General features: G+C 42.5%; 2 protein-coding genes across 3 annotated transcripts; both read right to left on the minus strand.

The window, feature by feature from the left end:
- Nucleotides 1-213: 213 nt before the first annotated feature.
- On the minus strand, nucleotides 214-9,722 carry kif3a (kinesin family member 3A). 2 transcript variants are annotated; one of them, XM_079268246.1, is made up of 17 exons: nucleotides 9,578-9,722; nucleotides 8,779-8,980; nucleotides 8,390-8,534; nucleotides 7,709-7,793; nucleotides 7,432-7,537; nucleotides 6,858-6,997; nucleotides 6,508-6,705; nucleotides 6,230-6,404; nucleotides 6,049-6,147; nucleotides 3,116-3,272; nucleotides 2,836-3,016; nucleotides 2,528-2,638; nucleotides 2,173-2,298; nucleotides 1,953-2,006; nucleotides 1,747-1,815; nucleotides 1,504-1,634; nucleotides 214-1,250 (listed from the first exon to the last, which is right to left on the minus strand). In XM_079268246.1, exons 1-17 carry the CDS (start codon nucleotides 9,581-9,583, stop codon nucleotides 1,202-1,204), a joined length of 2,034 nt encoding a protein of 677 aa, XP_079124372.1. In that variant the 5' UTR covers nucleotides 9,584-9,722; the 3' UTR covers nucleotides 214-1,201. The 2 variants fall into 2 exon arrangements, with proteins under 2 accessions (XP_079124372.1, XP_079124371.1); XM_079268245.1 differs by having other exon boundaries at nucleotides 8,779-9,052.
- Nucleotides 9,723-11,061: 1,339 nt separating this feature from the next.
- Nucleotides 11,062-25,020, minus strand: sh3rf2 (SH3 domain containing ring finger 2). The gene is made up of 11 exons (XM_079269255.1): nucleotides 24,765-25,020; nucleotides 24,014-24,446; nucleotides 21,236-21,520; nucleotides 19,944-20,039; nucleotides 18,441-18,836; nucleotides 13,176-13,294; nucleotides 12,830-13,000; nucleotides 12,343-12,617; nucleotides 11,961-12,253; nucleotides 11,517-11,815; nucleotides 11,062-11,388 (listed from the first exon to the last, which is right to left on the minus strand). Exons 2-11 carry the CDS (start codon nucleotides 24,443-24,445, stop codon nucleotides 11,208-11,210), a joined length of 2,547 nt encoding a protein of 848 aa, XP_079125381.1. The 5' UTR covers nucleotide 24,446; nucleotides 24,765-25,020; the 3' UTR covers nucleotides 11,062-11,207.
- Nucleotides 25,021-25,531: the final 511 nt, after the last annotated feature.

A 25,531-nucleotide genomic window follows, 5' to 3' on the forward strand; every position in this document is an offset into this window, starting at 1 on the left:
TGTTTCTTGTGCTTGTGTTTTGGGTATGACCGATCCATCATCAATGTTCAAGTAAAAGTCTCCGGTTAACCAGTAGCAGCAGTTTCACGCTGAAGAACACACTGAAGAACGCTTTCAGGTTTACACATTTTACAACTGTAGGACACGCTAATAATAATAATAATAATAAGTGTTCATATAACCTTTTTTAAAGCAACAATAATAATTAAAAAAAACAGGAATATTGCCGATTTAATAATGAAACTGGCAAAGAGCAACAAGAATGTGAGATAAAACGTGTAAAATAATTTAATAAATAAAATATCCAGGGGTTTGGTGCATGTAAACATTTGACATACGTTATGATACAAAATAAAAGTCAGTTTGCATCTACAGAACATCATTAAAAAAAAAGATCTCCACATAAACCTCATACTAGTGCAATAAACTAAGGCAAACAGCATGTATGGTGTATATCAATATAACACAAAGTGTTCTGACTTTTGAAGATAAATAGAGGACTTGCTTAGATTAGCAAATGGCACAAACACATGAGCTGGCTGGCATGCATGCCCCTACGCTTCTGACCTCAAGAATTAATGGTATAATGCACTTTACAGTTACATACGTACTTGATACTACACACCCTGTGCATGTGAATTAACATCCTTAATCAGAATTCAATTACAATGTATTCCCATCAGCATGGGCTGTTTAATATGAATCCGTTTCTTACGTTGCAGGAAATCTGTAATAAAGACGTTACAACTCAGACGGTGTGGTATTTGTTGCAAAATGAATTTCAAAGGGGATGAATGCAGTTTATAGTTCATGTTTTAAACATCTTCTTTCAGAGTGTCAAAACCAAATGTGTTGCATGTGAAACATGTTCATTGTAGATTTCTCCGTGATTCTAGAGATTCTTGGGTAAAAGAGCTATAATTGAACAGCAGCTGCTGCCAACAAAATGTGTTCCAAAGCTACATCACAATTGTTGGACATCCACAAAGAAGTCTTCCACTATAAGACAACAGGTCCTCTTGGCCAAGAGGTCTTACTCCCGTCATCCGTGCAACTCCTTCACATTCCAAACCATACCAGCTATACAGTGTATTCAGATAATCTTTTAAATAATGTTCAACAATTCATTCTTCAGACTCGACTTCTTTTCCTAAAGTAACACTAAAGACACGGTGAAACGAAGCTCTCAGCTGTGCTGTCTTCACTGCAGGAGGGATTCGATCACAGCTTCGGGCTTTGCAGATCGTTTCCTGTGTGAAGATAAATACATGATAAGTGTTATCAACAACCTCAGAGAGCTTTCAGCGTTCTTATTTCTCAGAATTGCCGTTTTCCGTTATCATGATATATCACGCATATTATCTACATTCTATAAATGAATCATTAAAGACAGTGGCCAGACAGCCATAACCGATAACTCTTCGGTTTACTCAGAGGAGTATTTGATGTTATGGAACTCAAGTTCACTAAAATTTGACGATCTTCGTGTAGAAAGTAGATTACCTTCGGCCAGTCTTGGGTCGGCCGCTTTTGCCACTTTTGGAGGTTCTGGGTCTCTCTAGTTTCATCAGTGACTGACGCATGCTCTCCTCTGTGTAGGCCAGATACACATGGGACAGATCCACCTCAAATGGCTGCGAGAGGCAGGGACAGAAGAAGACAGAGCTCAACAATACATCGTCAAGAGAAAAATATCAGGAGCATCAGTCATTACACAAGCAACAATGTCGGGCAGGAAAAACTCACATCTTTTTCTTTTTTGTCTGGAGCAGGGGTCTGTTTTCGCATATTGTTGCCAGTGTACGCCACGCATTTCTGAAAGACACGAGGTACAGTTCAAAGACACACACTGCTGAGAAGTAGTCCTGAACTCACGAGTTTGCGCCTTTAGTTTGAATGTCCGTCGAACTGCAAACCACAGTGTGTGCATGAGATATGCAAAGTGAGCACACCAGCTGCCATTCGCCGATGTCTTCATTCCAGTGCACATAATTTTCTATCATCTCCTGCACAGAAAAAACATGAGAAAATATTAAAAACTAGAAGCAAGGAAGGACATTGTCACTTTCATGCCTCTTCTTTGTGTGTACCGATGATCGAGGGAAAGCATACAAGTCGTGGGTATTTAGGTCAAAGAGTCGTAGAGCTACACATAGAAGTACACATTCACACCTGGTACTCCTGGGGAATAAAGTTGTCTATGATGAGCATTTGGAGTCGCAGCTCTCGACTGAGCTGGCGAATATTCTCCAGGAGGCCCTCGATCTCTCTGTGATGCTCTTGCTGTAGATCTGCCATCTAACCGACAAAACACGACAACCACAGTGGATCAACTTATTTTGTTCTCCTGATCAATCAAGACCAAATTCAACCATAGGTTTAGTTTCACAACGTATCAATTCAAGCTCCGATTTCAAAAGTATTTCATAACATTTCCTATAGGAATTAGGTCACTCATAGCAGTCTACACACTATACAGCCCTGCTGCCCTGACAGTGTTATGATTTATCTTTTAAGCTCGGCTTACTTCTGATTTGGCAGCCATCAGCATGGTCCATACTTTCTTCAGCTTCTTGGTCTTTCCTTGAGCCTCCTCCTGCAGACTAGTGTACTTCTCTTCTATGTCCAGACGTTCTTGCTGTTTGAAGAGGGAGAAGGATCACCGATTATGCACAAACAAGCCAGCTGTAGTCTGCGGTCATGACTGTGAAAAACCTACATATATTAAGGGCAGAAGTCAAGATAATGTCTTAAAACAGTTTTTACTACTAAATCAGCTGCTCCCGCTGTTGAAGTATTGGGTAGTGGGATTGGTTTTTGGACATTTATTCATACCTCTTTCTCCTCCAGCTCCCTCCGCAGCTGCTCCGCCCTCCTGCGACGTTCTTCCAGTTCACTGTTGGACTCCTGCAAAAGCTTCTCCTGCTCCTCAGCCTTGGCCAGGAGGTCCACCCCACCCACAATTACCTTCTTCTCCAAGGCCGACAATTTATCCAGCAGGAGGTGATGCTCCTGCCTAAGGGGTGAGAGGAGGATCAGGCATTGTAACAAGTAACAACTAAAGACGACGTTGTAGATCATTTGATTTGTAGCATCATGAATAACAAATACTCACTGGGCTTTCAGAAGGTCCTTCTCCCTCTTCTCCAGCTCTGCTCTTGCCTTGTTCCTCTCCTCCTCCTCCATGTCCAGCTTGGCCTCCAAGGCCTTTCTTTCCTCGTCAATCTTTGCCTGCATCTCCACCATCTTGTCCGGGGAAACCTTCTTCCTCCCTTGAGACACACAGGGATCCACGGTGTCGTTAATCCACAGGTTGTTTTAGATCTTCTTATACTACGTTACAACGATAGAAATGCAGATTCATTCAAATGAATGTCCTAAGAGTGGGTGCCAGTGAGAGGCAGCTGCTCAAAGTTCTGTCTTGCTAATGCACACTGAGAAATTATTGTTAGTGCAAGAAAATAAGGGAAAGTATATAAAGTGCAAGATTCGTTTAACAACATGGCGGCTATGAAGATGGACAGCAAGAGACACATGGGTGGTAGTCGTACATGGACAAAACAGAACAACGTTAACAGCGATTATACGATAAACCTGTTATCCAGTTAGTCACAGTTAGTGAACTAGCCACTGAAACACATGGTGGCCATCTTGGTAATTTGTGCGAGTAGCGACACCTGTGCTACAGGACAACAGGGCTATGTAGATTCTTACACCAACCTCTTTCTTCTTGAATTAAGAGGTGTATAGCAAGCCAGACAGGCGGCATTTTGCACCAGGAGGAGGAGAGAGAGAAACAAAGAGCAACACATTACAGAGTGATCTTGAAAGTCTTGTGACGACAGAGTGGGACACCACATATGGGACACGGAGCGGGAGACAGACGAGAAGTCTCAGCAACGATAACAACATGACATCGTGACAGCGGAGAGACATGAGGCAAAAAAATATATACAAAACATCGCTTATGAAACATGATGTGGATGAAGTTACAGATTACACAATACAGCGTGGCAGAGGTGTCACCTGAAACTGGGGACATGACATCATCATGCAGAACTATAGAATGTTAAAACTGTGTTCATTTCGGTCATGCTTGGTAGAAAGTAGGAGAACATTAGATTGTGTCAATTCTTTGGAAGGATCCGTTTAACAGCCCCAGTTACATTCATGGATCTGTCCCAAGACATCGTTATCAAAACACCGGGAAGCTTTGCTGTCACTTTCAAAAATATTTGGGACAAGAGTGTGGATGTGGGCTGTGAGAACACAGGAGTGGCACAGACACGTTAAGCCCTTTTCACACATGCACTGTAATCCATGAATGCAACTCAGGACCTTTAACAGATCGAGTGTCAATTAAATGGACAATATCGACGCAAACATAAAGTTGATTTACTTTTGTTCAATAAAAAACCTCTTCTGAATGAATCATGAAACGTAAACTAGAAAGAGGTCACATAGCCGTGCTGCTTTCATGCAAGGACAAGAGGAGAGAGAGCGACTGAGACAAAGACACAATAATCAATATGGGCAGAGAACCGCATCCCAAGACCAACGGCCACAAACTTTGTATTTATTCATTGGTGAAAAAAGGCTCCGCCCCTCCACATTCACGACGGCAGGACACGCCGCTTAACTCCTTCCGCTTTTACCTCTCACAATGGAAACCCTTTACATAGACAGTGACCGCTGCAGCATATGGCACATGTCAAATGCTGGACAGCAATGATGTAATTGACGGCGCAGAGAAAGTGACCTGAGTAGTGTCCAAAAAGGTCTCTATATAGTCCTCTACATAGAGCTACCTAGTAGAATAGTGAATGAGTGAATGAACACAGACACAGTCTCAGTTTATGTTGTGCACCAACTACACCAAAGCACATGTGTTGTCTGTGAAACCTTCCTGGCTATAGTGTGCAGCAAAAAACGAATAATGTCCAAAATAACTTTTTACCAAATACCACTAGAATCAGTTTTGCTAGTTTTCAACATGTACTGAAATGAATAGCTAATCTCAACAAAAGGTAAATGATGATGTTAAATTCAATCTAATTTTCATGCAGGCCTGTTGTATTATGAATCAAGTGCACCCATCTTCAGACAGTTATGCAATCTTTCACGACCACTTTAAAGAGGAAATACGATGAATGACGGAACCGGAAGGAGAACCCACTCAGAAAACCACATCCATGCATATGCAGCTCAAACACTCAAACACATCAATCAAGCTGCTCTCCATTTTCAGCTTTCATTCACAAACACGACACAAACAGAAAACCTGTCCAACCAAAAACACCATGCAAGCAAATCAGGAATAGTTTTGCAGTAAAGCAGTCTGGTCATATTTCATTCATGATGAAATTGATAAGGAGCAGGAAGCTACAGGGTGTTTTGACAACTATTAGGGATACTTAAGCACTGCCTGGGGTCAGGAATCAAACGAGGCAGCTGCAGTTGCTGACATGCAAATTGCAGATACAGCACAGCACCGTACTCACAGAAGCTGAATGCCAGGGTTATTATTAATTCAATACCTGATACCGCAGTATTGGAAAGAATAATGACAGCTGGAAAATCTATAGATATCAATATAAAACATAGTGGAACGCGGCCTCACCGCCGGAACATTAGTGTCAGTATTGCAACATAATGTAATGACGTAATCATATTTGTTTATCTTTTAACTTTCTAGTTTCCACTTAAAAACAGAAAAAGTGGTAGAAGGTGAGAATACGAGGGAAACTCCTGAATGAGGAAGGTGTTATGTCTATGGAAGCCTAACTGGTGACCTAAAAGCAACTTCAGCTTCACGATCACCTGATGAACTGAATGCTGACTCATATTACAATTAACATCCTGAATCTCCAAGAGATTAAATAAGAGATGTGCAAATGTCACAGATGTGTATCCAACCATTTACCAAAAACACAAACCACTGAAGGAAATAAACTCTCCCCACAAGGCTTATGAAGATTGCATCATAAAATGTTCAGTCATTTGCTCTGATGCGCAACTTGCATCTGCACATAAATGACAAATTCTCACCTCTTTTTCTCCTGCGGCCTTCTCCCGCCACCCCTCCTTCATCGTCACCTTCATCCATCTCCTCTGATCCACTGCCCTCTGAGCCAGAGATCTCTTCACCTAGAACAGCACAAAAACATTTAAGAAGACAGTCTTGGGGGTGAAAACAAAACCTTCCAAAAAGCATGATTCTTTTTTTTACCTTCCACCAGTTTCTTCTTCAGCTCCTCAATCTCCTTCTGAAACTGGCGCAATAGTGCATCCTTAGGGTCCTCGTTGATCCTGGCTTTGTTCTTGATGTTTTTAGCCCTGTTAGCGTAGCGCAGGCTACTGATGGTTTCATCATAGTTATAGTCTGCAGGACCTATATTTGCACACTGGTGGAGAGAAGTATGCAATTTAAAAGTTGAGTATAGTAAATTACGAATTTGTTGCTTACAACACATTGCTTCTAGAGCAGTTTTCAAGCTTTCACTCTACCATCATGGTCTTGGAGTTTCCTCCTAATGAATCCTGTAGCAGACGGGTTAGCTTAGAGTTCCTGTAGGGCACGTGGGTGCTCTTGCCGTCCACCAGGGCAGAGATGACGTTGCCCAGTGTGGAGAGAGACAGATTGATCTTCGTCGCTTCCTTTAAACGCTGACCCGTGGCTCCAGTCTTGCCCTGTCTCTCCGAGCCCTGTAAGGGGGTTAGGGTGGAAGGTGAATTGGTGATGGTCAGATGGATTGTGGACGATATAAGGCATACAGCATGGTTGCATCTTTGTGTCATCTCATTTTCGAGGAAGTAGTTTAGTTTTACTCAGAAATCCTCTGGCCACAGATACATACGGCAAGATCAACCAGATGAAGCTTTCCCATGCGGACATGCTGGTTTCCATCCACACCCTTCTCACTGCACTCGATGGTGATGGTGAAGATAGCGTGAGACCGGGAGCTGTGTTCATTCATGTTCGTTGCGCCGACAGACCCTTCACACCGGGAAATAGAAGTTAATCAAACAACAATACTCATACAAGCATGTGTGATAACTTACTTATGAACTATAAAATCTCATCTGAAATTCTATTTTTTTTGGTCGACAGTTATCTTTGCAAATTGTATGAGCATGACAACTGACAGCACAAGTATGCACAGGTAGTCTTTGCACATTGCTTAACAGTTTGCACACATTGCATTTTAAATTAAGAAAAATGTGAACGCACATCGAGTGTATATAATGCAAGAAAATTGCTTCCAGAAGCCTCTTTAATGTTTGCCTACATTTCCATTTTTTGCAAGGAAGGTACTTCTCACGGTCTGACATGTGTGGTTTTACTACGCATCGCACAGATGAATATCTTGTACAATGTTTGATTTCGTGGGTATCTATTTGTGTCTTCATGATGTCAGTTGCTCCGCTTACGGTTTTTGTTGCCCAGCGTCATAATCCTGTCCATGTCGTCGGCATTGTTTACGACGTAACCAGAGAGGTCTTTGATATACACACCAACATCCGGCCTTTCTTTCACCTGTGATGAAAAATGTAACAGTTAATACAAGCAAATCTATTCAGCCAGCTTCTGCAAGCTTCCTGTTTGGAAATATGACTGTAGTGCCCTTTATGACAGATCCTCCAAGACCTTTTTAGATATGAATCACTGAACTCTATGTCTGAGTGTTGGTTTGATGTATGACTTCACCTCTAGCCTCTGCAGTTGGTCCTTGCCCAACAAGTCTCGCACTTCCTCATTGTAAATCTCCAGGTACGAAACACGAACCAAAAACCTGTGGAAGTTAAATGTATATTTAAAATCAGATAAATGCTGAAATGTAAAACTGCAAATGGCAAAACAGGCTTTGTAAATAGATCAATCATAACACGTGTGCCTCTTAACAGGAACTCGGTTTACATGAAGCCCTTTATTCTGCTAAAAAGACCAAAATAAAATGAAAAAGCCTCCCATAAGCAGTCTAATCAGAACAAATATCTGAAAGAAATTAAATTCATTTTCAAAAAGGGTGGGCTGAACTTTCATAATCCCTTTAACAGATGAAAATGTGTTCTTAAAACACTTCGTCCAAATACTTTGTACTTTCTTAATATGCATGAGCTCCCTCACTTGTTATTAACAACTTAGCCTTTCTCAAAACCAAAGCAGTTTAACAATAATAGTATCAAGCTCTGTCCAAAGATTACTTTATGTCAAAAGATTGTTTGCTAGTGGAGTCTGCATATTAGAAAACTAAACAATACACCAAAGTTTTCACTTAAATTAACACTGATTTGCGCATTGGGAATCGTCAGCTCGACTAATTATGTGCGTAGACAAAATATGTGTTGCTGATTTTACTGAATGTTGGCCGACTGATTGCTTTCTTACCTTGTGTCACCCTCTGCCTTGGCAATGTGACCAAACACATGAGCAAAGGAGTTTGGGATTATCCCTCTGAGCTCTGGCACCGCTCTCACACCCTCCATGGTGAATGTTTTTCCTGTGCCAGTTTGCCCGTATGCAAAAATGGTGCCTGAAATGGACAACAGAGCATAAAATCCCAGTTCCAGTTCCAGTATAGACCATGAAGATTTAAGATCAACTTATTATCAGTATTTATTATATTGGTTAATAATGAATAATGAGGATTTGATTTAATAGAGGTAATAGTGTATGTTTGAGTGTCTGTGTTGAAATGCCTCCAACAGTTGATTGAGTCATTACACTGAGCAATGGTGTATTGATAAAAATAATCATGTATGTTACATTAAATGTACCATTGTATCCCTCTAATACGGAGTCAATGATGGGGCGGGCAGTGAGGTTGTAGACGTCCAGCTGTTTGCTGTCTGGTCCAAACACTGTGTCAAACGTGAAGGACTTGGGGGGCTCGTGGAGAGTCTCCAGCTTGTTCACGGTTATGGTCCCACGGATCTCGTCCACAGTCACGGCCTGTTTGTGACTCATCATCTTCTCTTTCTGGTTGAAAGGACGACATCTTACCACCACCTTGACGTTATCATTGACCTCCTGCTTCTCAAGATTATTGCTCTGAAAAACAACGGGCCATAATAAGAGACAGTAAATCGTGCCATTGGGGTGTGACATGAAGCTAAACTATGCAGTGACAATTCACCCTACAATTCTAGTGAACCAACATGGCAGCTGTCAGTTTGCAGCTAGCTTAAATGGCTCAGTCAAAACAAAGCTAACTAGCTAACGTTAGTAGCTTCACCGTTATCCGCCGTGTGCTGGGTTGCTAGGCAGGCACACGCTAACGTTACTAACGTTGAAGATAACGTGAGCTAACTGACGTCAGCTGACTAGCACAAAAAAAATGGACAATAGCAAATTCTGAAAATATAGTGTGTTTGATCAAACCACCACGCTGTTGACATTTGTGCTAATTGATTTGTGGTGACTGGGAAAAACTAACGACGTGTACAATGTCATTGTTGGAAAGCGGTAGCTAAGCTAACGATGCTAACCGGTTAGCATCACATCAGTGCGGTCGGAGGAAGGGAGGAACCCCTTTGCAAACAAAACAAGAAAATGCAAACAGGCACGTCGACTTACCGGCATAGTGATAAGGCAGAAGGGCAATTATGATGTATGTATAATGACAATTAAATGTGTGTAAGTCTTTGTTCATTTGTTATTCGTTATCCGAATAATTTCCAGCGCAGTGCCCATATCAAAGGCTCAACATCCGATAGCTTGTTGTCAGGTCTGTGTCAGACTGCGCATGCGTCCCAGGGTATGGTGGAAGGAGGGAGCGGGTCTTCGGTTGGTTGGTTACAGATATGCTGCAGTATAAGCTACGAAATGGCCTCGTTGTGTTCAGATATTCAATATAGCGGGGACATATATAGACAAAGGTGGGACGTTTCAACATACATTTACCGTAGCACTTAGGCCTACGGTAGGTGATTCAATTCAGTGCAATGAAATAGAAGTACAGAGCTACAAAACTCCAAAAAGTTGCTGGGCCACATTGACCCCCACTACTCCCACTCTCTGCATTGTGTGACATTCCTATGCAAGAATTCTGCCTGGCCCCACGTTTATAATGTGTTAATTTGTTTGTACACTCATTCAGTGTGCACAACACTGAAATGAAGGTCTTGATACTAGATTTTGACTCGTGTTAGGCTGATAAATAATAAAATGAGTCAGGCTGATATCAGCTTATTGCAGCTTTATCAATATTTTGTACTGTATATGTCAGCAGATCAACAAATTGCGGTAAAGCTGTCTCAAAGAAATGCTGCTGTTTATTTCAGGAAGTGTCTTCTTGACATTCTCAGTTCAATTCTTAACCAACAAAATATGTGTTTCTGTGAAGAATTTAACATAAATAGATACATCATAGAAAAACAAATCATAATCAATCGCGTTAATATTGATATTTAGCCTTGAAAATCCACTGTCAGTCTGGCTCTAATTTTGACAAAGGAACCCTCTTCAAGACAAAATCAGGTAGGACCCAACTTAAGCCCTTTATTATCTGAAGTAATGCTGTGCTTTAGAGGCACATATTCCCAATCACTTTTTTAGGTCTTTACATTACTGCCAAGTAATATGGAGTGGTTAACTCGTCTGCAATACTAAAATGGTTCTTGCATGAGTATTTAAACATGCTGCAAGAACAGGTAGGCCTACTTTTGCTTTATTTATACATCTTATTTTGCAGTTGAGGTAAAGAATGCAGGACTTTCACATCGAGGCAATGGTTTCTCCGTTATGTTGTTGTTGTTAGTTAAAGGATTATAGTTTACATCTGAAGTGAGACACCAAACTACAAAAGTTCTGGACGTATAGTTTATTACCACATAAGCAGTACATATATTTTACCTCATAATTTCTCTAAATAGTTTGTTTCTTTGTGAGTTTTGACAAAGGCACTCACCAATGTGTGTAACATTGAACAAGGAACAGTCATTAGATGGGATTTTGTGCAAAATATTATAATAGTACATGTGTAACAAACATGCACATATGTTTAAGAACACACAATATATCTCTGGAGAATTTCACCACACTCTCATATGCACGCAGGACAAAAATAAACACCTCCTTGAAAGGATTGTCAATGGCAGTATTAACCCTTGGACCTCAACCCGCATCTTGTTGTTCAGGTCAGTTAAGTCATTTGGCAGTGAAACAAATGATATATAGACATATACATAACTACAGTACCACACAGTCAGCTGAGCCTCTCGAGGGCTTGAAAAACAATGCTGTGGAATAAGCCTGTCTGCCCACTGCTCTCCTGAGTAACCAGAAGGCGTCCATCAGGTCGAGGTCTGTGGACGAGGACGAGGTCTCCTTGCAGCAGACTGAGCTCTGAGTCCGTCTGGGCTAAATGCGTTGTGGTCACTCTGTGTCTGGGAAAGAAAAAAAGCAAAAGTTGCAAGATGTTTTTGTCCAGTACATCAAATCGATGAAAAACTTTCAAGTCTACATTGTCTGCCTGTTAATCAATATGCTAAGGACAAAGACAGATTCAACGTACCTGCTGGGGCTGAACTGAGCGGGCACGGCTGAGAGCAACGGCTGTGACAATATTGTTTTTTGCGGATTCGAATTTAGATCAGAGATGGCATTTTCTTGGCCTTTCCTGAGAATAGGAGCTTTTCCTTCTTTGAGAATGATCCCCGGTCCGTCTCTTCCCAGCGTGAGCGATGGGGCCCATACTTCTAACGGAGGGGGGCCAGGGCCGCAGTTGGAGGGATGGTGACTTCCTGCCGACCAGGTCCGACGTCTTGGAGGAGGGGAGTCGTCATCTGTGTAGAACCGCACTGACTTTGCCGGCTAGGGGAGTAAAATATTTACTGTAAGGCACATGCAGAACAGTGATCCTACATTTCAAAAGGATCAACAGTATAAAACCAATGCACACTGAGTACTTATCTTTCGACAAATGCATGCTCGCAAGAAATCATCAGGATGACATTACCTTGTCTGCATTATTCTTGAGTGAATTGGGTCTGACTAGAATTGAGTGAGGCCCGTGGGTAGGCTGTCTGTCGTGCTGATGTGAAGCAGTGAAGTCCCTGTCCTTAAAGACTGCAGCAGCAGAGGGCGCTGCCGACTCAGTCATCCAGCCCCGAGGTCTGACAGAGTTGGAAAAGAAGGTGCTGTTTTTCTTCCTCTGCAGGGCAGGTGAGTAGCCGGACGCCTGCACTTGTGAAAAGTGCTGTGACTTGGATGGGACGTTCAGATTGGACGTATGGGAGAAATAGTTTGACCCTGTAAAAATATTGAATCGGCCGTCATTGACAATCTGGCTAAATCTCTTTAATTTAATCAAGCAATTAGAAGGTGGATTTATCACTCACCTCTGTGAGGGTTAAAGATGCGCCTCACAGTGTCCCAACCTTGTGAACCCTCAAAGAGAGACGGTTTTCCAGCGCCAGTGGATGACATTGCATGCTGCGCTCCATTTGGCACAGATGGGACATGTCCTGTTGAGTATATCGCTCCATCAGAGTTTACCCGATCAAGAGCGAGGACCACCGCAGGATTCTTGGCAGCAGTGGGTTTCTTTCCGGCTACTGTGTTGTACTGTGAGGACGCATTAGCTGCTTTGGTCTCCAGGAGTCTGGCCGAGGTTCTGCAGTGAGGCAATGAGACGCTTAGTACATACATCACTTGATATACTGTAGTTAAAAGTTCATCTGCACCAAGCTCAGTGTTTTATTTTTGTTTCATGATTCATTAAAATGTGTGCATGATGACACGTCGTCCCGCCCACACTGAATCACTGTCTCAATCCACATGTCATTCAGCTCCCACTTCCAGCAGTCAAGGATCACAGCCACTCACCTGAGCACAGGCGTGATGTAGTTGCCGGGCAGAATGCCCACTTTGCCTGTTTTGAGCGATAGCCCACGCAGCCAGCCTTCATTGAACTTTCCGTAAACTCCCACCATCTCGCCATTCCTCAGCTCCAGCTCCTCCGGCCGTCGTGGTTTGTAGGAGTACAGGACGGCACACCTGAGGGGTCACACAGGGGGTTTGTCTATGTGACGATTCTACAATATGTACCGGTATATATTATGACACCTTTGTAAGGGTATTTGAGTGTTTCTTGTCTCTGTTTCTAGTCATATCTTGCGCCTGCGATCTTACATTATTATATCATAATATAATGTTGAAAACAGTGACTCACACGCTGATGGAGAGCTGCTGTGTGGAGGAGTTTTTGCTGTCTGCAGAGGTCGAGGACATTTGGGGGTTCACCAGAGCCATAGAGATGGCGGGTGGAGCGTCACTGGTCATGTTCTTACTCTGTTAAGGGATGGATACAGATTTATTATCAATTGCATGGCACATTATTCAAGTGTGTCTTTTATCTCTGTTTGCAAACGCGATTGCCCCTTAAGGGACAAATAAAGTATTTTGAATTCATTTTAATAATTCGGCACAGCTGTGCTTTTGAATGCTAACGTCAACATGCTGATAACATGTTGATGTTGAACAGGTATAATCTTTACCGTGATTACGTATATCAATGTGTAATATATCTAGTTGTCAAGATGTTTCACAAAAAAAACAACTAATTATCAAACTGCTGGGGGCGCTAGAGGGAAAGTCAGGGAATCAGCAGAGCCACAAGCATTCAATGTCTCATATTGAGATATTTCAGTGTGGACCAAAGTGGTGGACTGACCAGAGAAGTCTGTGCTACAAAGACAGCAAATATCCACTTGATGTATCTAACTTAGTCTGCTGCCTCATACTAACATCAGATACACTTTGGGATTTATTTTAGCACGGAACCAGTTTTGTGGATTTCGTGCCCCATCACTTCCATCGGAAGAATGTTAGGAAAGGATCTCTTAATGGCAGGAGGAATGATCACGCAAGTAACATATTGGTGTTTTAATGATGGCAGTGGAGAAATTGTCAAACTCTCATAGGTGTTCAATTGAGATATGGTGACAGTCAAGGACATAACATGATTTACGTCATTTTCTTGCTCATCAACTGTTCAGTGACCCCTTGTGTTCTCAGGTTTTTTTCCTTTAATTTGTCAGACGTCTGTATATCATATATGATTTGTTGGATCTTCTTTCTAAATGCTTAGTTTAAGCTCCAACTGCATTAATACAGAAAATATGGCGTATGCATGTTAATTAAAATACAGAACAGAAAAAAAATATCTATATTATGGCCTGGAAGACATCTTTTGCATTTTATTGTCATAGATCTGCTCTTTTTAAAGCAGAGAAAGGCTTAAAGTCAGCAGGCTGTGAGTCAGACCTGACACAGTCAGCAGGGAGGGACACTGAGGTGTGTCTCACAACCGCATTAACACAGTATAAAACCTAATCCCCAATTATTTAATTGCTATACCAACGAAATTCTTATTATTACCATTACAGAAAGCCGTAAATAACTTTCCCACTGCTATTATCTACACAGTGACGTCTACAGAGGGTTGGACTATTTACAGCACTACCACTCAACTAAAGCATGAATGCTGGCCTGTGGGCCTGGGGTTCCCTCTTAACAGCATGCGCCTGGATCCTGCAGCTCTGCCACCATTGAGCTGCATTCACACTCTACCTCAAAGAAGTACAAAAGAAGTCTGAATCAAGAGGCAGCCATTGCTTTAAGCACAGCCTCACTTGTCAAAGCCAGTGCTGTGAGGCAGAAGTAAAGTGAAACTTATGTAAATAGTAAACTTATGATATAATGTCCTGAAGAAATGCTGGCCTTCCATCATATACAAAGGCCAGTATGGGCGAGCATTACTGTCATCTAAAGTTATTTAGTCAATGAGTATTTTGTGACACTCGCATGACGTTTATGACAGTTATGCTGCAGTCACGCAATGGCCAGGTGCAGTGACTGAGCAGTCGCACTGACTATATTTACGTGGAGAGAGTAATTCTGCTATTAGTCATGCAGGTAATACAGTCTTATTTGGTGTAAATGGTTGACATTTACCTGCAGCCAGTATCCTTGCTGCCATGAATAATTCAATTCACAGAATAATAATGTCCACCTTTTGGTGTCCTCGTGCCAGCCACAACCGCATTTTTAACACTTTGAGTATCTGTAGATTTGGTCATGCCAGCTGAATGAAGTTTTGCATCAGTTCATCAGAAATCTACAGCCACTATTCAATCTTTGTAACTCGTCTTATCACAAAGAAACAGACAGCAATAGTGAAAAAAACAGTGAAAAAAAGAATCCCCAAATACCGCCCAAACAACATGTGCTATAAAGATTTGTAAAGCTCAAAAGTAAATAAAATGTGGTTTTGGACACAGACGAGACAATACTGTTTCTTTGCGACGAACTCAAACGCAAAATGTGCAAGAATGAATTCCTGCACAATCTCACGTGTTTTAATGGTCAATTACGGGATGTCACCAAACTGTAGTAACATTAGGCTTGTTCGAGATGAGCCAGGCCACCAGCGATCACCACACAATGTATGATCCCAGGGCATTATGGGAAACGCCCGGTTGTTCCCTGGTCCAAGATCTCACTGGATCAGGTGACTGACGAGCGACATCATGTTGTGTAAAAAGTTTAAATATTTGGATTATATTCACATTCTAGTCACATGTTGCCCTATAAAAGAAGCAGAAGCTGGGTGGAAGGAGTCAATGCATGCATATTTTAAGCAGGCCTAAAATAGGTTATTAAAGATTGAGGTTTTCATGTCAGTATCACAGATGTACTGAATATTTAATAAAATAATATTGTTGAATAAAAGCTTTCTATTTGGGATCAGGATCTATTCAGAACTATTCATTTTAAAGTATACAGTACTCTCGAATATATTCTGGGCAGACGAATGGCAACTGACTGAGCTTTTTTGCACTATGGTCGGGTTTGCAACTAAGGATTATTTTCAATTATTGACTCATTTGGCAATTATTTTCTTGGTCAACCAATTAATCTCTTGTTCTGTCAGTGAGATAGTGACAAATGCCAGACAATCCTGAAGCCCAAGGCCACATCTTCAAGCTGCATGTTTTGTCTTTCGACTCAAAGACATTCAACTCTACATTATGAGAAAAAGAAAAGCTGCAAATCCTCAAATTGGAGAAGCAGCAATAAGAGAATGTTTGCTTGAAAAAACACACACAAAAAACATTAATTCATGCTTTTATTTCATTCCATCTTAAATAATATAACTCGCTCTTCACCTGCCTTCACAAAGTGGTCAAACATGCTGCTGAGCTTTTGACTTTGATTCTCTAAAATGTCACATGTGACACCAATCTCTATTCCTCTGCACTGGCTCCGAATCAAATTCAGAATTAAATTCAGTATCAGATCAGTATTGTGATCTTTGTGATTATTAGAGCTCTGCATGGCCAGGCACCTCACTATATCAGCCAGTAGGTCTTCTAGGTCCTCTGCTCAGGGTTTGTTGGTTGCTCCTCGCTCCAGGCTGATAACTAACGCTCTCCCTTTGGACTTAATGGCTAACAGGCTTCAAGGGGGAACTAAGTACAAATAAGCTTCAGCAACAAAAACACCAGGTGTTTAGGTGCACCAGTGAAGTATGATGATTGATAATTAAAATTCTCTATGTCGCATTTGAAGATGTTTTTGCTTTTGGCTCATTTCCATCCTAAAATCCGCTGTTACATAACCGTGCCAATATTCACACTAATACGCATCTTTTGCACCCAGTCTGTGGGAAGAAACATCCCTCTGTGAAACAGTGGAGCCAGAGGTGAGAGCTGATGGGCTGCAGCTCTAAGAATAGCACACGCGCTGGCTTGGTCAGCGGGGAGCTCAGCTTAGGCTTGAGGGACGGAGCCCTCGGCTCCTTTTAAAAAGGGTGCGTGGCTCGTCTGCCATCACTGGCCCACTGATGTGAGAGTGAGTGTTACCTGCTTAGTGAAGAGGAAGGAGTTTGAAGGCAGGAGAGAGAGAGGAGTCTGTTATGTAACCCAACTTCACCAGTGACTCATCAACATCAGCATGAGCGAGATAAGCAGACATACTGAGGGACTCTCCAAGCCTCCCACTCCCTCCATCTATCTCTCATTTCCCCCTCCCCCTTCTCCTTACTTCTTGTGTTTTGCCTTTTTTTTGTAGCACACACATTTTGTTTTCTGTTTCTCTTCCCAGCTCTATGGCATCTTAAGTTCAGTATTTCCTGTCAACTTTTCCTCTGACTGTCTTATCTCTCCTATTTCCTACTTCTTTATTATCTTGTTCTCCAGGCTCCTTCACCTCCCTTCCTCGCCTGTTTTTTTCTCCAACCTGCATGAGCATTTTTGTGCTGTGACATGTATAATTGCAGGGTAGAGCTGAAACTTAAATTGAATCAAAGGAAATCCTTATCTCAGGGGGCAGGGCAATTGGTAGCAGGTTACATTAAGCCTGGCACTGTACTCAGACACTAGCTGGCTATGACTTAATGCAGTATTCACAGTATCTTATAACATAAAGGAATGCCAATGTGTCCGGCTGCACACATCGAATGCTTGATATGAAATATATCCTTCAAAACTTTCAAGCCAAGGTGATCAGAACTGATATTCTTCATCGTCCAGCCAACATCCTGCCATGCGATACAGGCTGTCTAAAATATGTAGCAGCTATCATGTTGGTCACATAAAGAGTGGCTAAGCAATTCATCATGACAGCTTGAGATTAAAATGTTTCTAAATTTATAATCGAGAGGTTACATTGATACCAAAGGTGGCCCTGAAAGAGCCTCAAGAAACTAGAAAAACTCTACGAACAGTCGGTTTCAAGAGCAATAGAGTCTCACACACTCTTCTTGTGAGTAGTTTAGACGACATGATAGCAGTCAAGGAAAGCTCAGCCGTTCAGTGTTGTTGCGCTTCTTTAAAGTTATTAGAAGTACTTTTATGAGCCCCTGGTGTGTTACACTTTAACACTCATCATTCCTTCAAACGGTAAAGTCAAAGGAGCTTTCAGACACAATAAGACAACTACACAATGTCCCTCAAGAACTATATATCCCTGAGCTGAAGAAACACACCCTGTTAGACCGCTACTCATCTATGAGGGGAAACCCTGGCTTCTGTCCCAGAACTCTTGATTAAAGACCTTTTCAGAGTTTCGGGCCACTCACCTCCAGTCCGCACTCCTTTCATATCTAGCCCTTTTCCACATCTGTGTTGTCTTAATCATGCAGCGGACAAAATAAAGGCGATGCCTCTCTCTCTCTCTCACTCATTCCTGAAGCTTAGTGTCATGGCTCTCTCTTTGCATCCCTGAGAATAACTTGATCCCTCAGTGACTCAAACAAAAACATTGATTTCGTCATGCCTTTTGCCAGCCACATGTTTTCTGTTAAACCCAATCACAGCAAACAAAGCAAAGCCAAACACAGTTGAGCTCAAAGAGGAATCTGATGAACCTGGGAAAAGTTATCACATCATCACTATAGTTTGCATAAAGGCAGATACGTTGGCACACGACTCACCTGTCGATATCTGTGTGTGGAGTCAGAGTGGCGTCTAATTCGCTGAGAGTTCACTCTGGAGGGATGAGAGTGGCCCCGGGCAGCAAGAGACGCAGAGAGTTGGCGTGGCTGACCCCGGGGGCCGAAGCTGTTGAAGGTGCTGATGTTGGTCGTCTCTCCTTTGGGAGCCGGGTAAAATCGGATAGTGCTGGCTGCGGGCTGTTTCCGCTGGTTGGAGAGGGGCAAAGCATTGATGATGGGTGTCTTCGCTGGGAATTGAGGGACTCCGGAATAGGTGGTCCTATTGGATACGTCAGCGGCCTTGTCTTTGCCCCCACTCCCAGTCCGATGGTGAAAGTCTGCTGAGTCACTCCCCCTCCGATGCTTTCCCTCCAGTTTGGCAGCCACTGAAATTGGCTGAGAGAGATGAACACAGAAAGAGAAACCACAGTGTAAAATCAGGATCAATCCTAACACAGAGAATTGTCAATCCTCAATCAAGGAAATTCTCTCCAACTTGCTCCTACCTGCGACTGGCGCCTGTCAACCTCTGCTCCTGCTGATCAGCGAAACGGCTGTCTAAATACACCCACTTATCTGTACTCCACTCACCCCTACAACTTGTTGGACAGGCGGGCAGGCAGGCAGGAGCATAAGTACCAGCCAATAAGCCAGGGAGGGTTGACTGGTGCTGAGAGAGAAGCTGCACAGACAGGCAGGCAGGCAGGCAGGCAGACAGACAGGGTTAATGCTTTCACTCCTCACAGTGATGTGGCGTTATGCCACCCAAGCAAAGAAAGCTTTACTGTGTCTTCACGCCTGGCTGCACGGCAGGAGGAGAGGCTCAGAAAGGAGGACGGAAGAATAGAGTACAGAGGTAGAAGAAGATGAAGAAGAGCATCACTGAGGCGGGGCTTTAGCAGAAGACACGGATGGACAAGAGACGGAGAAGGCGTATGAGGAGGACAAGACTCATGAGAGGAGGGGAAGAGAATCAAAATATCAGGTAAATCTCTGGCAAAAAAAAAGCAGATGACAAGTGAGGGAAGTAAACAAGAAGTGATTAAAGGCACCACATCAACCCCACTGAAGCACAAATTACAATTTCCCCCGGCACGGATGAAGTTAATTCCTGGAGGCAGAAAGTACAGAGGAAAACAAAGCTAGCTAAGCAAGCGCTGCCAACCTGAGTAAGCCACATAGTCACAGACTAATGAGCAGCTGCAGACACAGCACGGCTTCACAGATTATCTCTCTGCCTCAGCACTTTGCAGAGCAGGAGTGACATTTACGGATCAATCAAAGATTTGAATGAAAATCAAGGTAGCGCCCCGCCAGTGACCTGGAATTAATGACATCCAGCGACGACGACTATTCATTACAGGAGCTACACCATCAGACCAAGGTGCCAAACGGCAGGTGTCGACCTTGATCCCGCAGGAAAAGGCCACAATCCACATTCAAACAATGACGGGAGAGAGAGAGCGAGAGAGAGAGCGAGAGCGAGAGCTCAGACAAACTCACTTCTATATACTGCAGAGGGCAAATTCCAACTTTCTCCCCTCGCTTGGCTTCAATCCAGTGTTCATCCACCCGTCTGATGACTGTAAGGATGTCTCCCTGCAAAACCAGAAGTAAGAGACACACCAGTGGACTTAGAGGAAGTAGTGAAAAGGTGAGAGGCAGAGAAACCGCTAGAACAAAAATCAACAACAACCGGAAAAAACCAACAGGATGCCAGTTGCTTATAACAGAGTGTGCTCTCCCTGGAGACTGCACTCTCCGATGCACTACATTTCTCCTGCAGCATGTGACATCAACTGCCTTTGTGTGTGCCGGTCCAGTCCTTTCTGTGGACAGCCTCGCTCTAAAAACCATTTGACCATCTGCATTAAAGCTGAAAAAAAAAGCTGAAAAAAACAGAGCGCAAGTGTGCTTTAATGGAGAGCACACAAGTACTTATATAACTGCCTCAGAAATCCTTCAGGGTTAGTAACAACCACAAGAGGTCTGAGCCTCCAGCTCCACAAGTCTCTTAAAGCAGCGTAAATAATAAAAAGTAATGATATTAACCGCCCCAAAAAAAACAAATCAAGCTCATTTTAGAATTCATGAAACTATGACAAGTAAATATTTTGAGAACTGCAACGATTAGTCGATCAAAGGAAAAAAAAATCTGCCACAATTTTCATGATCAAATAATCGTAAAAGTCTTTTTTTGAGCTAAGACGGTAAAACTCCACAAGTTCCAGTCTCCACACATGTGACTACTTTCTGACTTTTTCTTACTCTTCCATGACAGTAAATTGAATATCTTTGGGTTTTGGACTGTTCGTCAGACCAAATGTCTTTAAAGACGTCAGCTTTGCTCATTTATAATCCCAACGATTGCTTATTGACCAAACGATTAATCAATAAAATCAGTCGGTCATAAAATATTTTGGTATTTTTTCCTCAATACATGAATGAAATGATCCATCAATTGACACCTTAGCACTAAGGTTTCCCCAGGTAATGGTTAAGCAGAGGTGGTTAGCTACCCACATCCTGATGCATCTCGTCTTCCGATCATTCACACTGGTGAACACTCATACAGCGAAATTAAGGCGAAACAGCACCTTTGCTCTTTTCCCCACAAGGTTAACGCGTCATTATTCTCTGAAGGTTAAAGTCAAGTGTAACACTTTTCCTTGTGCAGTCATTAAAAAGAAGGAAACCCTGTGAGTGTTCTAAAAGATCAGGTCATACAAGACTGAACCCTCTTGACAGTAAGTAAGCTTTCACACTGTGTTGAGTCAGCAGTTTGAGAGTCAGACCTTGAGGAAGCTGAGACCATATTTGCTGTCTTCCAGATTGCTCTCTTCGGGGTTAAAGTCGTGCAGCGCCCTGCAGAGAGCCTGAGGTTGGGACTGCAGCTGAGGCGTCGGGCTGACGGCCTGCAGCGCGCTGGCAGTGACAGACGCGCCACCGTTGTCGCCGCCGCTTCCGTGGTGCCAGCTCTCATCCACTTTGTGTTTCTGTGCGATGCCGTTTCCAGACGCGAGGAGCAGCTCTCCCGAAGAATCACCACGTTGGTTAAGCACCAAAGATCTGAGAGCAAGCTGGAGGACAGACGACAAAAGTCACACATCAGCGACTGTATGTTCGAATGAAGTGGTGAATTTATCAAACATGATGATGTACGTTTCTGAATATGTTGAAATCAATCAGTTTAAAGCTGGTCTAGGCTGCGCTCTCTTTTAAAGATAAAAAATAGTGTCTTTCCAGTGCAACTGCATTTTCAGGAGGTGAAATAATGCGATTTATTTTGTCCTTTACTTTGACAACAGCGACCAGGGATTTTGCTGAGATCGTTGTTTAAAAAGAGAAGCAACAGGCTAAAATATCTGTAAAATGCTGCGGTCCAGAGTGAAAGTCACAGTCAGGTTTCAGTTTCATTAACAAGAGTGCCGGGTGACAAACCTCTGCATGTTCTTAAAATATTCTGTGCTGAACAGATATAGATGTGTGATGTTTTTTAGAGATCATAATCAGAATCAGAACTGTTTATTGCCAAGCAAGTTTGCACCTACAAGGAATTTGTCGTGATGCGTAAGCAGATGTGTTTAATATGACACATCCTTTTTCCCTTTAAAGTCAAGTATTGACTCAAGCGTTACTGATAACGTCTTCACACTTGTTCAGTGATGTTGAGAGAAAACAGCACAGGAACGCCCAAAGATTATTTTCTGCAACTATTATATTTCAAAACTTGTACAACTTTTCACAAAATTTATAAAAATGTAATTTCTCGCCACATTGTCCTGTTTTCCCTGGCTTTTTCAAAGAATTATGCATATTAGGTCATTAGAATAATGGTTTTCAGGAATTTAAGTGTTGCAAATAATAAGACCTACATCCATCTACTTTTCCTTCTTGGTGTCAGGCTGCGCTTGCTTTTCATCAGGCTCATCCCCATAAATGTATCTACAGACCACATATTGTTGTTTCTTTTGAGGGAAGCACACTGATGAAATTATCCTGTGTGATACCTGGCCTAAGTGAAAGAATGATGGTGGAGGAAATTACAGTATATCGTTTTGCACTGGAGGTTTCTGAAGCACGCATTTAAACCGCAGAATGATCACAAACTCACCCTCGTGAACTTGGCTGAGCTTTTTGAACTCTGGCTGAACTCAAGCTACGGATCACAAGTAAACTCTTAAACGCTCGGAGCGGTTTATGCACAGGACTATGGAGACGGCAGGTTTCTGTGCTTCTCATCACCTCAGAGAATAAAATGTCGGCATCAAATAAAAACTGCAAAATGATTGACTGACTGTGAAGTACCTTTATGATCCTTAGATCTCTGTTGGGTTTGAATTAGGTGACTGTGCAAAATAAGTTGCACAGATCTGCTTTATACAGATAAATAATGTTAAACCTGCACCAAAAGTGTGTTATTTTATTATTATCCATGCAGACTTTTTTTTCGGACAAAATGATACACCTGTTAAGCAGTGCTACTGAACAATAACAAGTAAATTAAAATCTAGTCGGTGAGCTGTGTAATATATGTTGCAAATTACTTTCTGTTGGTCATTTGTTTTAGTCCTTTCCTTCAATAATTAACTTATTTTTAGTTGAATCTTTTTATGTAACTAATTTCTCCCATTCCATTTGATAAAAAATTCCGAATGTATGGTATACGCCTACCGCCCTGTAGGTGTTGAATGTTATGACAGAGCTCTCCTCAGTCGTGTTTGAGGAAGGAAACCATCAGGGGTTTTGTGGTTTCTTATGTTTCTTTATGATGCGAGAAGGAAATCTTCCTCCTTCATACGAGGTCTCATCACTTCAGGCCCCAAAGGAACACCGACTCAACCTTGGTCAGGCGAAAACATTTAGGACGTTGTAGGTCAGATCACACTCCAGCTCCTATTAGCCACAGAATCCCATTCAAGTTTGGTGAGTAAGTTAGTAATTCAATAGGTCAGAGATGAGACACAAGGTCCTATTCAAAACATTCCAAGGAATGAATGAACAAGCCATTATAGGGATGGGAGAGAAGACAATAATGAGGAAATATACATTTCTCAAGATTCAGAGATTTCACCACAATGTCTACACGGAGCTAGCTGTGTCTTTAACATGTGTGGGCGTATTCGGACATTGTGGGCAATGTTGCAAATCAATGAGAAGGATTGCTCTTTTGCAATATTGATTTTTTTTTTTTTGCATCAATATGATGAAATTCTTTCTTTCTGGTATTTAATTTACTGGATAAGCATGTCTGGTGATTTTCTCCATTAAAGGTTTCCAGAAAACTGAGTATATTGAGATAGAAAATGACTATATACCGTGGGACACCCTCGGAGGTCATGTTTGAAATCCAAAGTAAAGAGGATTAAATGCATTAACAATCTACAAATGGTGGGCTGTGGAAAATGGGCAGCATTCAATGTTTAAATAAAAAATGTACAGTAGGTCATGGCCATTGAAAGATTGTGTAATTTACTGTAACAGAAACAAAAACCTCATATCATTTGTCAGATAAAGTTATCACCCAAAGTTGTTCTGATATGCAGAGGATTAGGCCGCGGCCGTTCACTGACCTCATTGTGCCCTTGCTTGTCTCTGTGTTGACTCTCAAGCTGCTGCTGACCCTCCCGGACTGTCGAGCCACCCCTGACCGAGGGCACTGCGTAGCGGGCTGTATGTCTGTCCCTGCCGGGCCCCTGCGAGCCCTGGAGCCCCTCCAGGATCCGCACTAGCAGGACGTTCGCAGGAAGCTCCCCCACCGTCCTGGCTGGGACAGGAGCACCACACTCGGGGCAGAGTAGCTGGGAGTGGGCTGTCTCCTGCCTCTGCAGGCAGGACACACAGAACGTGTGCTGGCAGGGCAGGACCTTGGCTGACCCGTCCAGTGGCTCATAACAAAGAGGGCATTCCAGCAAGGCACTTAGAGCCAGCTCCTCCATTTTAAAGGGGCCACCTCTCTTTGGGAGTAGGGCTCCTGCTGCCTCTGAAACACTGTAATCCACCATGCTGGGAGAGAGAATAATAACGAATGACGTCACAAGTTAATGTCAGACAGACATTCTACAATGAATGAGTTTCAACATAAATGACCAAAGTCCTTCTTTACAGTATAAAAGGCAATAACACTCGAAGACGGTAACAACTTCAAACGTTAGATAGGGTGGAATTACTAAAAGAAGGCGCTTTGTAGTAAACACTGCTTGCTTACAGGTGTTAGCTCACCTGGCCGCACAGGTAAGCCAGCAACAGGAAATACCCGCACGGGATGAAGTATCCACCACATTCGTCTCGTTAACACAGATTATAGAAACCTGAGGTACTTACACATGTGTCTGCGGACCGCCACGGCGATATTCCGCACACTCCGGTTAGGAAATGCGTAACTTTTCCGCCGCTGTCGCCATGACGCACTTGGGCTGCGGACGGGACACTAGCGCTCAGACGCAGGACCGGTGCGTGAGCTTTACATTCACCGACCAACTCGTGCCAAAATGTATGACGACACGAAAACCCCCTCTGAAATGTAGGAATTTAGATTAAAACAAGCTACAAACAAGGTCTCAACCACCACTAGGCTCATTCATCTGGCTGAATCCGACTTCAGTGTCATGTCCGACTCAGTTAACCCTTAACAGCTGATCTGTTCTTAAATTTACAACATCTTTAACTTTAATAAACACCGTTTAAAAAAAATTATAACAATGATAAGTAAAATAATTGTAAAAAAAATCGTATATATGTTAAGACAATAGTTCAGGAATTGCTAAACACGATTTTAAAGAATGATAAATATAAAACGTTTTGAAGGGCTGCTTTACATTAAGTAGGCCCAAATACCTACGTTATTCTGTCTTATAGCCTAATAGTTTAGGTGTATTCATACATCCCACTATAATTGTTTTGTGAGTACCATTTTTGTTATTTCAAATGTGCAGAAAATGGGAAATACAATCAGAGCAGCGTTTACATCTCTGTCATGTGACATGGTCTCCCTCTGCTGGTGCATTCACTGACCACCTCTGCAACTTTACCTGCAATTGTCAGCACAGTCCACATCAAGCCGACTGGGAACCACTGAGCAAAGGAAAAGA

This window comes from Melanostigma gelatinosum (genome assembly GCF_949748355.1).
Source record: "Melanostigma gelatinosum genome assembly, chromosome: 5".
Taxonomy (NCBI): Eukaryota; Metazoa; Chordata; class Actinopteri; order Perciformes; family Zoarcidae; genus Melanostigma; species Melanostigma gelatinosum.

Coding starts and splice junctions, on each gene's coding strand:
- kif3a (XM_079268245.1), bottom strand. Junction 2,639..2,835: donor GGGAGCTGGAGGAGAAAGAG/GTATGAATAAAT, acceptor CTCTTCAAACAG/CAAGAACGTCTGGACATAGA. Junction 1,635..1,746: donor CAGACAAAAAAGAAAAAGAT/GTGAGTTTTTCC, acceptor TGCCTCTCGCAG/CCATTTGAGGTGGATCTGTC.
- sh3rf2 (XM_079269255.1), bottom strand. CDS start 24,445: ATGGTGGATTACAGTGTTTCAGAGGCAGCAGGAGCCCTACTCCCAAAG. Junction 20,040..21,235: donor ATGGTCTCAGCTTCCTCAAG/GTCTGACTCTCA, acceptor CTGGTTTTGCAG/GGAGACATCCTTACAGTCAT. Junction 13,295..18,440: donor CCACACACAGATATCGACAG/GTGAGTCGTGTG, acceptor ATCCCTTAACAG/AGTAAGAACATGACCAGTGA.